Raw genomic sequence first — 12,814 nt, forward strand, 5'->3', positions numbered from 1 at the left:
TTCCGGTGGGAGCGGAGTGACAGGGGCTCCGGAGAAGGCGACGGCGATCGGTGCGGGCATCGGCGGCTGCTCCTGGAGGGTATTGGACGCGCCGCCGGTTGCTTGCCCGGGGAAGGCGGCAGCCGGATCGGTTGTTGCTAAAGGCTTTTGACCGCATCCGTCAGCACGGTCATCTGCCGAACTATTGCCATGATCTGTGCCTCCGTGGTCACTGCGGACGCGGAGAGCTGGGCTCTGCCATGGAGGGTGGAGGGGAGGCTTCTTCCCGACGGGAAGAGCGCCTCGCCGATCCAGTGACCCTCGACCGTTGAGCTCTTGTCTTTATCATCTCGAATTTCGTGGGGATAGTGTACCGTTACAAGGACCCGTAACGTCCTGTACGCTGGACTCCCCATCCTAAGCAGGAGAGCCTGCCCCCCTTCCTGGCGCGCCAATCTGTTGCCGCCAATCCCCTGGTCGCCTGGTCGCTGGGGACGAGCACCTGTAAAAGAAAGTCCACGCTGACCGGAGGCAGCTCCGGCGGGGACCCTCCGACGGTCAAGTCAGAGAGGAAACTGGGCAACAGTAAAAAGGAGACAAGGAACTCTACGGGGAGAGAGAGAGAGAGCAAGCCTGAGCGTTTTTCCGGAGCCGCCCCCTAGCACTGTTGCCTTCCCCGATTTATAGTTGGAGGTGGTATGGCCTCACCGTCGGTGACGTAGACAACTGGAGAGTTGTCAAATCGCTGGAAGTTGTCACGTCGTTGACAAAGTTGACAGGTCCTAGGAATTAATTCTCGTCCTTAGCAGGACAGCGCCCCAGGCTTCCTGGCAGGGTAATGCCCCCTGGCGTTCGTGCGGCGTTTACTTGATGGGACTGCAGCCCACGCCACTTATCCGGCGTCTAGGAAGGCCTATAGAGGTGGGGCGACAGCCATCCAAACTGATAGTGAGTCGTCGGCGTCCCATCCGATGGGAAGTCGGTGACGGGGGGTCGACCCTCAGGCGATCGGAGGCTACGTGGGGCTGCTAGGCCGATCCTCTCCGTCGGGGCGCAATCGGTAGTCGCTGTCGGTGTCGCATGCGGTCGGTTGGGAGGGTCGATCGGCCGGATGGAGCCGGTCGGCCGAACGGAGTCAGTCGGTCGAACGGAGTCGGTCGGATGGAGTCGGTCGGCCGAACGGAGTCGGTCGGATGGAGTCGGTCGGTCGGATGGAGTCGGTCGGTATATCCCAATACATCCAAAGAATAGGCAGGCTATGGAGGCTTTCTTATGGACAGGAGAGGATAGGGCTAAACAGGGCAGGTGTCTGTTAAATTGGAACTCGGTGTGTCGGCCAAAAGATCTTGGGGGAATGGGAATTACCAACATCAGGACACTTAATAAGGTTTTGTTCTGCAAATGGTGGTGAAAACTATTTGGAAATCCACAAAAGCCATGGACTACATTGGTTTTGGCAAGATACTATCAAAACCGGCCTTTCACTCTGAAGCCACCACATCATCAGCAACTGTCGGTACTCTGGAAGGCAGTCCTAAAGGTTAAAAACCTATTCCAGGCATTAGTGAAATTCCAACTTGGCGATGGATTGAACATTATATTTTGGCATGATTCGTGGCTGTTTCACCAACCCATCATGGATAGGTTCCCTTGTTTGTTTGCGCTTTCGCCCGCAAAGGACATCTCTGTCGCAGAAGCTCATGCTCTTGCACCGGCAATGACTGCTGGCCACTTGCATCTCCAACACACTGTGATCTTGGCCATCAGCAGCTAAGGAAAGAGATGTCAGCAGTAGAAATCTCGGACAAGAAAGATTCAATAGGCTGGAAATGGTTTCCAGATAAGAAATTCTCCACAAAACAATGCTATCATTTCTTACTGGATGGAGGAATTAGGTCTTTTTTTAGTACAATTATATGGAAAATTAGAGTTCCAGAGAAAGTTAAATACTTTACTTTTTCTCTATTTCGAAGACACAATTCAAACTAAATCCAATCTCATCAAGCAAGGGTGGAAAGGTATGGATAGCTGCTCCTTATGTGACTCTTAACTCTGAAACAGTTGATCATCTGTTTCTGCAATGCTCATACTCCAGAATGGTCTGGTCAATACTCTTACAAAATTTCGATCTTAGCGATCTCCCACAAACCCAATTTCTGTGCTATGGAGTGCTTGGCGATCGGACATAAACATGCTTCCTCTGCAGAGTGGACTAGATATTTTGATGACAACAGCTCAATGGACGCTGTGGAAGGAAAGAAACAAAAGATGTTTTGAGTACCAAGCTTATCTATCAAAACCTGTGGCCAAGCAAATAGCAAATCTCTTCAAATCGTGGACAGAACACTTGTCTGATGAAAATTGCACTCCAATTCAACTGGTCAGAAACACCATAAATGAAAGGCTGCAGTCCCTGAAAAATTAAGGTTTTTTGTGGTTGGCTCTCAAACCAGTTGCGTGCGGAAGATTTTGGCAAACTAGTGTTGGGCAGCCAGTTAAGGATATCCACCATGTGGAGCTTCAATGGGAGCACGTCTCATCTTTTTATCAAATTCCTTTCAAAATTACCTAATTTGAGAGGTTGGCCAGCAAATTTTCAATCTCTTTAGACCTCACGAAGGGAAAAAAGAAGGCATGGGACCAATGATGATGGCGTTATGTTGGCAGATTTGGCATAAAAGAATGCACGTATCTTTCTCAAAGAACTCTTCAGTCTTACACTCTGTGTAAAATTTCCATGCTTGCCAACTTTGGGAATCCATCTGCCCATCAAATGGAAGGACACCGCAAGAAGCTAATGTCTATACTTTCTCCATTCTGTTAACATTCAAATGATCCATCTACTCTTGTTTTTTCCTGTTTCTATCTTTGTACAGACTTATCATCAGTAAAAATTGGGGCAAGTGTCTCATTCCTCCTTAACTTCAAAAAGAAGAGTTGACTTGGTCATTAATGAGAAAAATGTATAAGTTCTTTTTAGAGGTTATTTGACATGACCAATTCAAGACTTCAAGAAATGGCCTTCTTAGTCCATTGAATTCTTTAGGATAGGCCACGGGAGAGAAAAGGGTGGAGGGATGTGGTGATAACAGAGGAATTGTGAGCATGAATGAAGTTGGTGAATGTACAAAGATCAAAGGAGGCCCCTTATAAGAATACTAGTGGTCATGTGTTAAGAGACAAGCAAAGAGAACATGAGTGTAAGAAATGTGAAAATAAATGACTGTAGATATTGTTCCCTATGGAACGAAGGGTAAGAAGGATGCAATGCTGAAGCACATGCAATCAACTTTCCAAGGGTTTCGATAAGCTAATTAGATATCGACGAGAACTTTCTTGATGGCCTTCCATGGTTTTTCTTATAGTGATGGAACTAATTTTTGGTGAGCTGCATGTCAGTTACCACTGCTTTATTATAAGCTCTTCTAGTTAATATTTGAATAGGCCATTAATACAATAAGTTCCATTTCAGGGAGGAGAGCTATGAATCTTGTAATACGACATTATTACACTGTAACATTATAACTTTCTATCTGGTTGCAGGGAGATCCCATTTCAGACAGAATTTTTTCTGGTACACTTTGGCACACGACACATCCCTCATTTAGAGACTAGGATTATTATCTTGCGTCATGACTTTATCGTCCCCTCGATGCAACAAATATTGGTTCCTATTGGCGATTGAAGAATGCCATGACTGCAATATACAATTTGTGCAGCATTAATGCCATGACAAAGTCAGCATGGGCATAGTTCTCCACAAATTGAACAGTCAGCTTATCTCCATCATGAAACTTGAGATTATCCAACAAGAGCTCAACATCACGAACATCGGCGAGCGAGTCACGGCACCATAGCTGAGGAATAGAGGCAGATTGTTTGGAATGTTTGACATGTTGTAGATTGGAGGAGCGCTCTGCCCATAATTTTCAATGTTAATTTCTCGGTTCTCGAAGTTGTACTTTGTGAGATGCCCTCTCGAAAAGCTGTGGATTTAAGAGCCAAAAACTGTTAAGACTTATTATGAGAATAGAAAACTGCAGACAATATGGCTGTCAATCCTAATTAGCATGTTATATGTGATTATATGATATTTCTCTATGATAGTTTGTAGGTTATAGAAACAAATGTCAAAAAATCTGCAATAAGATCTGAGTCAGTTACGGAAAATTGACTTTATATCATTCACTTTCTTGTTCTTGGGTGGAGTGTTACAACTTTACATATTTCATAATATTACTGAAGAAATCCATTGATCCAATTATGGTATTATACATATAGTTGTCCACATGTGAGAAAAGGTATAATAAAATTAATTTAAAATATGGACATGGAAATGTCTACTTGAAGTAGAATCTTCCACTCATCAACCAACATTGCTTCGACAAAAAGAAGATCTCAACTTTGATATAATGTTCTTAATTGCATGAAGGTTAAGAAAAAGAGAGCAGAATTCATATTTCAGGGATATAGACAAATATCAAATGAAACAGATTTTCGCAATCTGCTTAAGAGTCTTACTTTGTGCCAGGTGCACCATGGTCCTTGTTGCTGTGGATTGCGGTTCATACTGCAAGAACAGCTCGACGGTGGAGGTATTAAGGCAGCAATTGTTCCCTAAGCTCAAAGGTTATATCACAGAAAGAACCATATATTAATTGACATTTTTATCATTTTGACAATCTAATGTTTATCAATATGCAAAGAAACAAATCTTATTATCTTGTTGCTTACAACATGGCGGCATCAGATGAATACATACCTGTAATGGATTGCAGAAGATTGTAGCAATCCACTCCTGGTTCACGGCAGAGTGTCTCCAAAAATTGTGCCACTTGTGGTCTATTCTCCTCAGTAAAAAAGAATAGCCCAAGTTAGAAGAACTCAAATCTAGATATCATTAACAAAAGAGATGGAGATTATTGGTGCAATCTTTGGAGAAAAGGCCATTGGATTGGTATCTATAAGAAGAACACTTTTAGTGTTGTATTACCCTTGGGATTGAACTCTGCCACTCCAAGCCATTTAACTATCTGTATGAGAGAAACAACAATCCCTCAGACAACCATACAACTATAGTTACAATAGTAGCAATATTATGGTAACTTACTTGGTCTACAAAAGCTCTAGCTCCAAGAATACCTAGTGGGGTTGTCATGTGAGACAGATAGGCCACTGGGCTTAGCAGTGCTGCTGACATTAGCTTATCCACTAACTTGCCTTCAGAGAATGATGCTAGTGCAATTAGAGTGCCCTGTAACATGAAGAAACAAAATATCACCATAGAAATTGTCTGTAAAATATGTTAAATAAAATTAATGGTGCACAAAACACCTATTGTAACATAGTCGATATAGGGATGCAAATGGCTCTGTTTCAGATGGAACTCGACCTTGTTTTAAACCAAAAATTATGCGCTATTACCGTAAAATTTGAACCTAGATGCATCACATTTTGCAAGTGGTTTAAGTTTAGTTGATCAAGCTGATTATTTCTATGTGATTACTGGTTGACTGGGTTGAACATGGACCTAAATGATTCTGATTTCCTGAATCTTATCTAATTTTGATACAATTGTTTGGTCCCATTTAGCACTTAAGCTGTCTTAGTCCAGTTGCTTGTCAGCATGGTGGAGACAGAAAACAAAGTAGCAATGATTATTCAAGATGGTTTGGACGTGTACAACTGAATGAATGATCATAAAAAAGAAGATGGAGACCGACCGAAGAAATGTTTGATAAAGGCATAAGAAAATTTACCAAGGAATGACCAACATAATGCAACTTCTGGCCAGTCTGCTGATACACAAAATCGAAAGTAGCAGGGAGATCATGAGTGACCAGCTCATCCCAAGACCAATGCCAGTATGCCTGTTCAATAATCCATCCTTTCTTCTGTAATCGATCTTAAATAAGACAAGCCATAATTTGAAAAAAAACAGTACTAATGTATTTTGATTCAAATAAATCAATAATATATATATATATATATATTTTTTTTTTATTTTTTTTATTTTTTTTTTCAGAGTAAGAAATGCTAATGAACCGGGTTGGATGGAGCAAGGGAAACATGGCGACGGCTCCACTTAGTTCCCCTAGTGTTTGCAATCCATACATCAAATCCATTGTCAGCTAAAATGTATGCAAGTGATTCTTCAGGAGGGTTTAGTATCCATGTCGCGCCGTCCTGCCATTATGGACAAATGAGTTAAACGACTAAGAATTTTGGTTAATGATCTCAATAAATTCTTGACACGAGATTTGTATTGATACAAATCGTAATCAAATTTTATGAGTACATATTTAGATAGCCAGCAGATAGATGAAATTGAAATTATGCTGTTATATGATTCATAAGAACTCTTGCTTCACTATATCACAGGGAAAAAACTATGGAACAAAAGATTGTTCCCAAAATTGGCATGTTTTGTCGGAAATATTACCAATGGAATGAGCCTTAGCTGCTAGGCATGCCCCAAATCCGATTGCCATTAGCAGGTCTTTTCTATTCATACTCTCTTCAAGCCCCAAAAAAAAAATCAAGTATATAGACATTTCAACATGCAGTATTTCTTTTCCTTTTTGTACTTGTTGAAGCTCTGATGCTACTGTTATATTTATCTTAAGTTAATAATTGACATCATTTATGCCAATTAGATCCATGGATCAAATCCACTGGATCCACAGATCGTCCGTTGTAGGGTATGTGTGATTGGAGGAAATATTGTTCTGAAATGAGAATGAAATGAGTGATTTCTTTGATTGAAGAAAACCCCGTCCATTCTAATTCGAGGGGATAGAATGCTCCAACGTCACAAAATTCAATTCAGATTCTCACCAAATATTCAAATATTATTTCAATTTTAGCCACAAACCAAACACATGGGAAAATATGATCATTCTAACTCCAACCGCGAGTCAAATGCATCTAGTATGCCGTATATAAGGCTCCAAACGCATGATTGAAGGCTTAGGATTAGAGATGGCAACGGACCGGATATGCATCGGATCGATCGATATCCGTATCTATCCCGTCAGCAAAAAATTCATATCTATACTCGCTCCATATCCATCTCGAATTTAGTTGGATTAGATCGAGCTCCAAGAATAAATTGGATTGGATCGGATCGGATATATCTGAAATTTCTATATAATCTTTTTAAAAAAATTCTGTAATACAATAGAGCCCTATAAATTAAAAATTTTGTAATCTAAGAAGAACCATTTCAATTAAAAATCTCCAATCCTATAAAATATCATGCTTCTACCAAGATTAATTAAGCTTTCAAAACCTTAAGGAACCAACTCACATCGCCGCAACATGAACAGAATCCCATATACTTGAGGCAAGAAAACCCAATCAAAACCTCGAAAACCCCTCTAATCTCTTTCAAGTGCTCTTCTTTTCCATATATTTTTGAAAAAAATAATAAAATAAAAAATAAAATAAAATAAAAAATAATCTATGTAGAAAAAATTATCTCTTAAATTTTTTTTATATATTTTTAAATTCAAATTAGATACCTAATGAATCGGATCAAATTAAAATGTGAATTTGAGTAACGTCCTTGCTGCTTACCTGTGCTCACGATGAAAGACGAGATTAGCAAATAGTGATACAATAAGAGATACATCAAATCGTACAATCTCATGCCACGTGTTGGGTTTATATAGTGGTGATATACCGTCTAAATTCTCGTGCCAATCGAGCACCCAGCAGTCCAGATTCCAAGATTGGGACCCCACCTTTTTCTTCATAGTCCACCAACTCCAGCAAAAGAAGGAAACAACCGAAAATTACGCCCAAAAAGCTCCTTCCACTCCATTGATGGTACGAACTTTGATCATCGTCACTCATGTTGTCGAGAACTCGGACTTTTCCCTTGCGGGGACATAGTTTAAGTTGCAGATGCATGCCTTTTTTTTTTTCCTTATAATAATGGAGGCTAAAATGGAGCCATCCGAGTTTTATTAAAAAAGAATGCATACCAGTTTAGAAATAGTTCATAACTAGATGATGGGATATCCAATAAATTATTCAATGTGGACGTGGGGATGGCCAAAAACGTGAGTAAAACTTTGGAATGGCAAAAGGAAAAATAAATATTATTCAAACTCAAGTTTTAACGCCCGTCTACCCGAGTTTCTGCTGTTGTGACCCTTGACTCTGCCAGTTCTATCCATTTAAAAGTAAGAGCCAATTAATAGCCACCAAACAAGGAGGAAAAAGTACATTGAACAAAGATCAACTGCTAATTTGATGTATATAGGTGCAACTAAAAGAAAAGGTAATGATCAATATGCATCAGCATTAGTATCTAAAAAGATGGGAATATCTCTACTGCATCATATAGATATGAACTATGATAACAGGAAAAGATCCTCTTCAGCATTAGCTTGCTTCAGACAATCCTCGCAGCTTTGGAAATTGGTAGCCGCCTTTAATGGGTCCAAAAAAGGAGAGCAGCCCATGAGCATCCAACTTATTATTTATATCTTCTTAGATCATGTGCCACCTTATTCTTTATATGGAGGAGTACTCTTATTTTGGATCCTACATCTGACTCCATATTATCTCATCCATTTGCAAGTTAAGGGTAAAGTTAGATATACATTATAAGATGAAGGGTGAGGACCACTTTCGGCTTTGATGCTGCTTTTCTTTGCAAGATCCGTCATCGTCTTTTGGTATGGCAAGGGGCAGTCTAAGTTGGCTGATTACTTCAGTAGAATATTTCTTTGTAAAAGAGGTTAAGGATATTCTCCTATAAAATGTGCACCGGAGTTAAAGTTGAATGATTAATTGGGACCCATTTAGTTGGCATCTACCAATTGCTACCATCTTGATGCATGACACGTTTTAATCATTACTATCATAGATGACATGATGGGTCTTCTTCATCACATATTTTAAACAAATAAATCAATGGAGAATTGAACCTTCAAGATTTCCCTATACACATCCCTGAAAGAGAGAGCATACCAAAAGAGGGGAGGGGGACAAAGAGAGAGCATAAAAATGTACTATTTCTTAGCAAGTTCGATGCATCATTATATTATAATATGAAGACCAATGCGGGCTTATAAGGACAGAGAATCTAAAATTAAAGTAGATGAAATTAAGTGCTTTCATGCATCAAAACCCATACCATGAGTACCCCATGTTGTAGCAGTACAGGCTTCCTCCTCCCTTCACCACCTCCAATTCTACCCACTGGGATCCTCTGCATGCTGAGTATGTATCCATCTTCTGTTGTCACCTGAAGGAAAAGAGAAAAGGAGTTCATAACCATGCAAAATTATACAAAAAAATTAGGGAATTTGGAATCACTACCTCATGTTCTTCACATTTGTAGCCTCGTGGGATGATAACTGAAGTGCATGCCCCGGCCATCTCCTGTGGTGGAACGGCGGTGTCGACATGGTCGATCGTTTGGAGCTCTTGCCGGTACAAGACACGAGCTTCGATGAGCTCCAATTGGAAGACAAGGAGGAGGAGGACGGAGATCATAGCACATGCCAAGCCATGAGAGCCCATGTTGATAAAGCTTGGCTTGTGCTATGATTAGTAGTGGGAGTGACATCTAGCTAAGAGAGATGGGGTGGCCTTTTATAACAGAAAGAAGAAGAGGGGGAGAAACAGATAGCGAAGTGTGAAAGCAAGGAAAAGGTAAGCATTTCTTGGCTTTTCTCCATGAGATAACGGATCCAAACGCCACCTTAAAGTGTGTGCATCTTTTCATGTTCGGTTTTAGCGTGGTACTGCACGGGATGGGGTCTTTTCCTTTTGATGTTTTAATTTATTTGGAGAAGAGTATTAATGCAAGTATGGGAGACGATTGGGTGAGAACAAGCACTGAAAACATCAATTGTAATAGAAAAATCATTCTATTTGCGATTATTACATACACGGTGCATTGTCTTGCCAATCTTTTTAAGGAAACAGTAAATGTATAAAACCTTCAAATATTTTATAATATTTTCTTGCAGCAATCAACTTTTGGGGGCTATATATCCTATCATGAATGGCTGGGAACTGGGAAGCTTGTTAGAGATAGCACACATTAGCCTTGATGGGCCATAAACTTCACCTGCTCATGTCTTATGCCTTACTACTTGTTCGGGGGATAATTTGTAATTCAGATCGAAGACATGAGCCAGAAAAAAGATATGTGATAAAATGTACAGGACCAACACCACAATATTGTTGGAGATGAATGTGTCCTAATGATCCTTATTTCCGACGATCTCCCTAAGCAAAACATTAGATTTCAGCTGGTCCGGACTTCGGCTTGTAACCAAGACTCCACCAACCAATCCCAATCCCCATAGCGAGCTAACATCTGAATAGATCGATTTCAGACTTCGACAGTAGATATACTTCAGACCCCACTGATCTTTATTCCAGTGAACACAACTGGCCCCGACTACCTCCTTCCTTCAGTGCCTATATTCATCAAACCGCTCTGAAGCCTCCTTAACCAAAATCGGTCCAATCATACTTGCGCTCTCATTTCAAATTCAAAAATATCTGTGACACCATAGCTAGCCGAAATAGATAAAGTAAGTGTAACAACCCAGTCCCGAAGATCTATGATGAAAATCTTACCATATCATGTCTAAATCGGCCAAACAACCTATCCAAAATGGTTTTTCAATCCTAACCTACCAAATGGTCTACAGGAGACCTCCAAGGTACGTGTATAATTTCTTCCAAAATGCTTCTTCTCCTCTATTTTCTAAGATCTGACTTGAACATCGGAGGATCGCCATTGGAGCCAACTCCGGTCAGGACTTGTCTTGCAAGTTGCTCTCCCGAAAGGATGCACCATCGCTCCAGTCAATTCGATCGAGAGCCAAATTTTAGTGGCAACAGATTGGTGCTAGAGAAAGGCCCCTGATCTGATTTTGAGGAGCAAGAGATTGAGACCATGGCCCCATGCAAAGCAACTTCTCGACGATCCAATGCCACCACCTCCCGATTGACGGAGATCACGGCCAATCATCAAGCCCAGGCGCAATTGCCAAAGATTCCTCAATCGCCTCCATAGCTGATAATGACCATCAGCATGAAGCAGTTCAACCTACAATTTCAGTAGGTGCAGAACTTGACCACTGCCATCTAGGTGATGCATAGATTAATGCCACACTGACGACAGCAGCAATGTAGCCGACCAATGCTGCACCGATGGTGGAGCCATGATCAGCCAACCCTATGCAACAACCTACACCGCCACCACAGGAGCGACTGCAGATTCTCCTGTAGAGCCCTGAGTGGGGGAGGCAGACTCACTATAGCTGGCCTCGAGACCCAAAGCGAAGAAGGTGGCGATCTTCGAGACTCTATTCTAAGCAGGACTCAACCCCTAACCAGCGATCTCTTCCATAATGTTTGGAGGACCGCATTGCCCGAGATGCGGTTATCAACCGCAAACTCCGAAAGATGAATGAGCGGATTGAAGCAATCCACAACCAAGCTCCAATACAAGATGAGGGATACAACACTGATCCACCATTTAGCATTTGGATCGTACAAGAGCCGCTCCCCAATAACTTTAAGGTGCTGCAAATGGAGAGCTACTATGGGATTACCGATCTCGTGGACCATCTGGAAGGCTTCAAAACTATAATGCTCTTTCATGGAGCTACCAACACTGCCCTCTATTGAGCTTTTTCATCTACTTTAAAGGGCATAGCTCAGTATTGGTATTCAAGCCTAAAGTCATGGATGATCCACTCATTTGACCAAATGAGTTGCTTGTTCGTGGATCACTTCATCAGCAGTAGGAGGCAGTGGAAAGAATCAAACTCTCTGGTCAATATCAAGCAGAAGGAGGAAGAATCAATCCGATTCTATCTTAGTCACTTCAATACGGCTATATTGGAGATCCGCGATCTAGATTAATCGATCGCCATGACTGTCCTGAAGAGCGGGCTTCTATAGAACGATCTTTTGTATTCTCTAGAGAAGACCTACCCTCGCAAATTCGTCGATATGTTAGCTCGAATGAAGAAGTATACACGAGCCGATGAAGCATTTGAAGATGAGCCCATGATAGATGTGGCTACCAGAGAGAAGAAGAAAGAAGAGGAGATGAAGTCTCCACCAAGGAACTAGCAGCGTTCTCGCTCTCCACCCAAAAGTTAGAGATCCCGAACTCCCCCATAAAATCACCAACAAAAGAATTCTTTTAGAGGGGAGAGATGTGTGTCTCCATCTAGAAGGTTTATAAACTACACGCTACTGAACGCTGCCTAAACGCAAGTGTTGATGGAGATTAAGGATTGGATCCCTCGTGTAAGGAAGTTGCGGTCTCATCCAGATCAGCAAAATCCTAACAAATACTGTCTCTACCACTGCGACCACAGCTACAAGACCGAAGACCATCTTCAACTTCGAGATGAAATCGAGGAGCTTATACAATGTGGGTGCTTAGATCGGTTCATCAGACGTTGGCAAGAGCAGTCGGAAGAATGACGGAGGCCGCCTCACCAACCAGAACAGCGGCATAGAGAATCCTTCAGAAATCGACCTCCTATCAAAGTAATAAACACAATAATTGGAGGACACCAAAGCTGAGCAGAAGAGTCAGCCGAACCTATCAAGAAGCAGAAAACTAAAGAATCCATTGCCTTCACTAAAGAAGATGCTCAAGGAGTTCTGTTTCCATATAATGATATGATGGTTGTATTTCTAAATATTGCAAACTATGATGTACGTCGTATTTTGATTGATAATAAAAGTTTGGTAAACGTGTTATTTTATGATACTTTCTCCTGAATGGACATTCCTCCTGAGCGGTTAGGGTGATTAGACTCACCTCTTGTGGGATTTA

General features: G+C 41.4%; 1 protein-coding gene across 1 annotated transcript; it reads right to left on the bottom strand.

Moving 5' to 3' along the window:
• Positions 1–3,606: 3,606 nt before the first annotated feature.
• LOC105048928 (triacylglycerol lipase 2) lies at positions 3,607–9,574 on the bottom strand. The gene is given in 11 exon segments (XM_073261475.1): positions 3,607–3,829; positions 3,832–3,948; positions 3,951–3,965; positions 4,501–4,596; positions 4,742–4,821; positions 4,954–5,012; positions 5,090–5,233; positions 5,739–5,849; positions 6,025–6,165; positions 9,128–9,238; positions 9,313–9,574. Coding segments are annotated over 11 exon segments (1,257 nt in total). The 5' UTR covers positions 9,517–9,574; the 3' UTR covers positions 3,607–3,650.
• Between the last annotated feature and the right edge of the window lie 3,240 nt (positions 9,575–12,814).

Source organism: Elaeis guineensis, chromosome 7 (assembly GCF_000442705.2).
Source record: "Elaeis guineensis isolate ETL-2024a chromosome 7, EG11, whole genome shotgun sequence".
Taxonomy (NCBI): Eukaryota; Viridiplantae; Streptophyta; class Magnoliopsida; order Arecales; family Arecaceae; genus Elaeis; species Elaeis guineensis.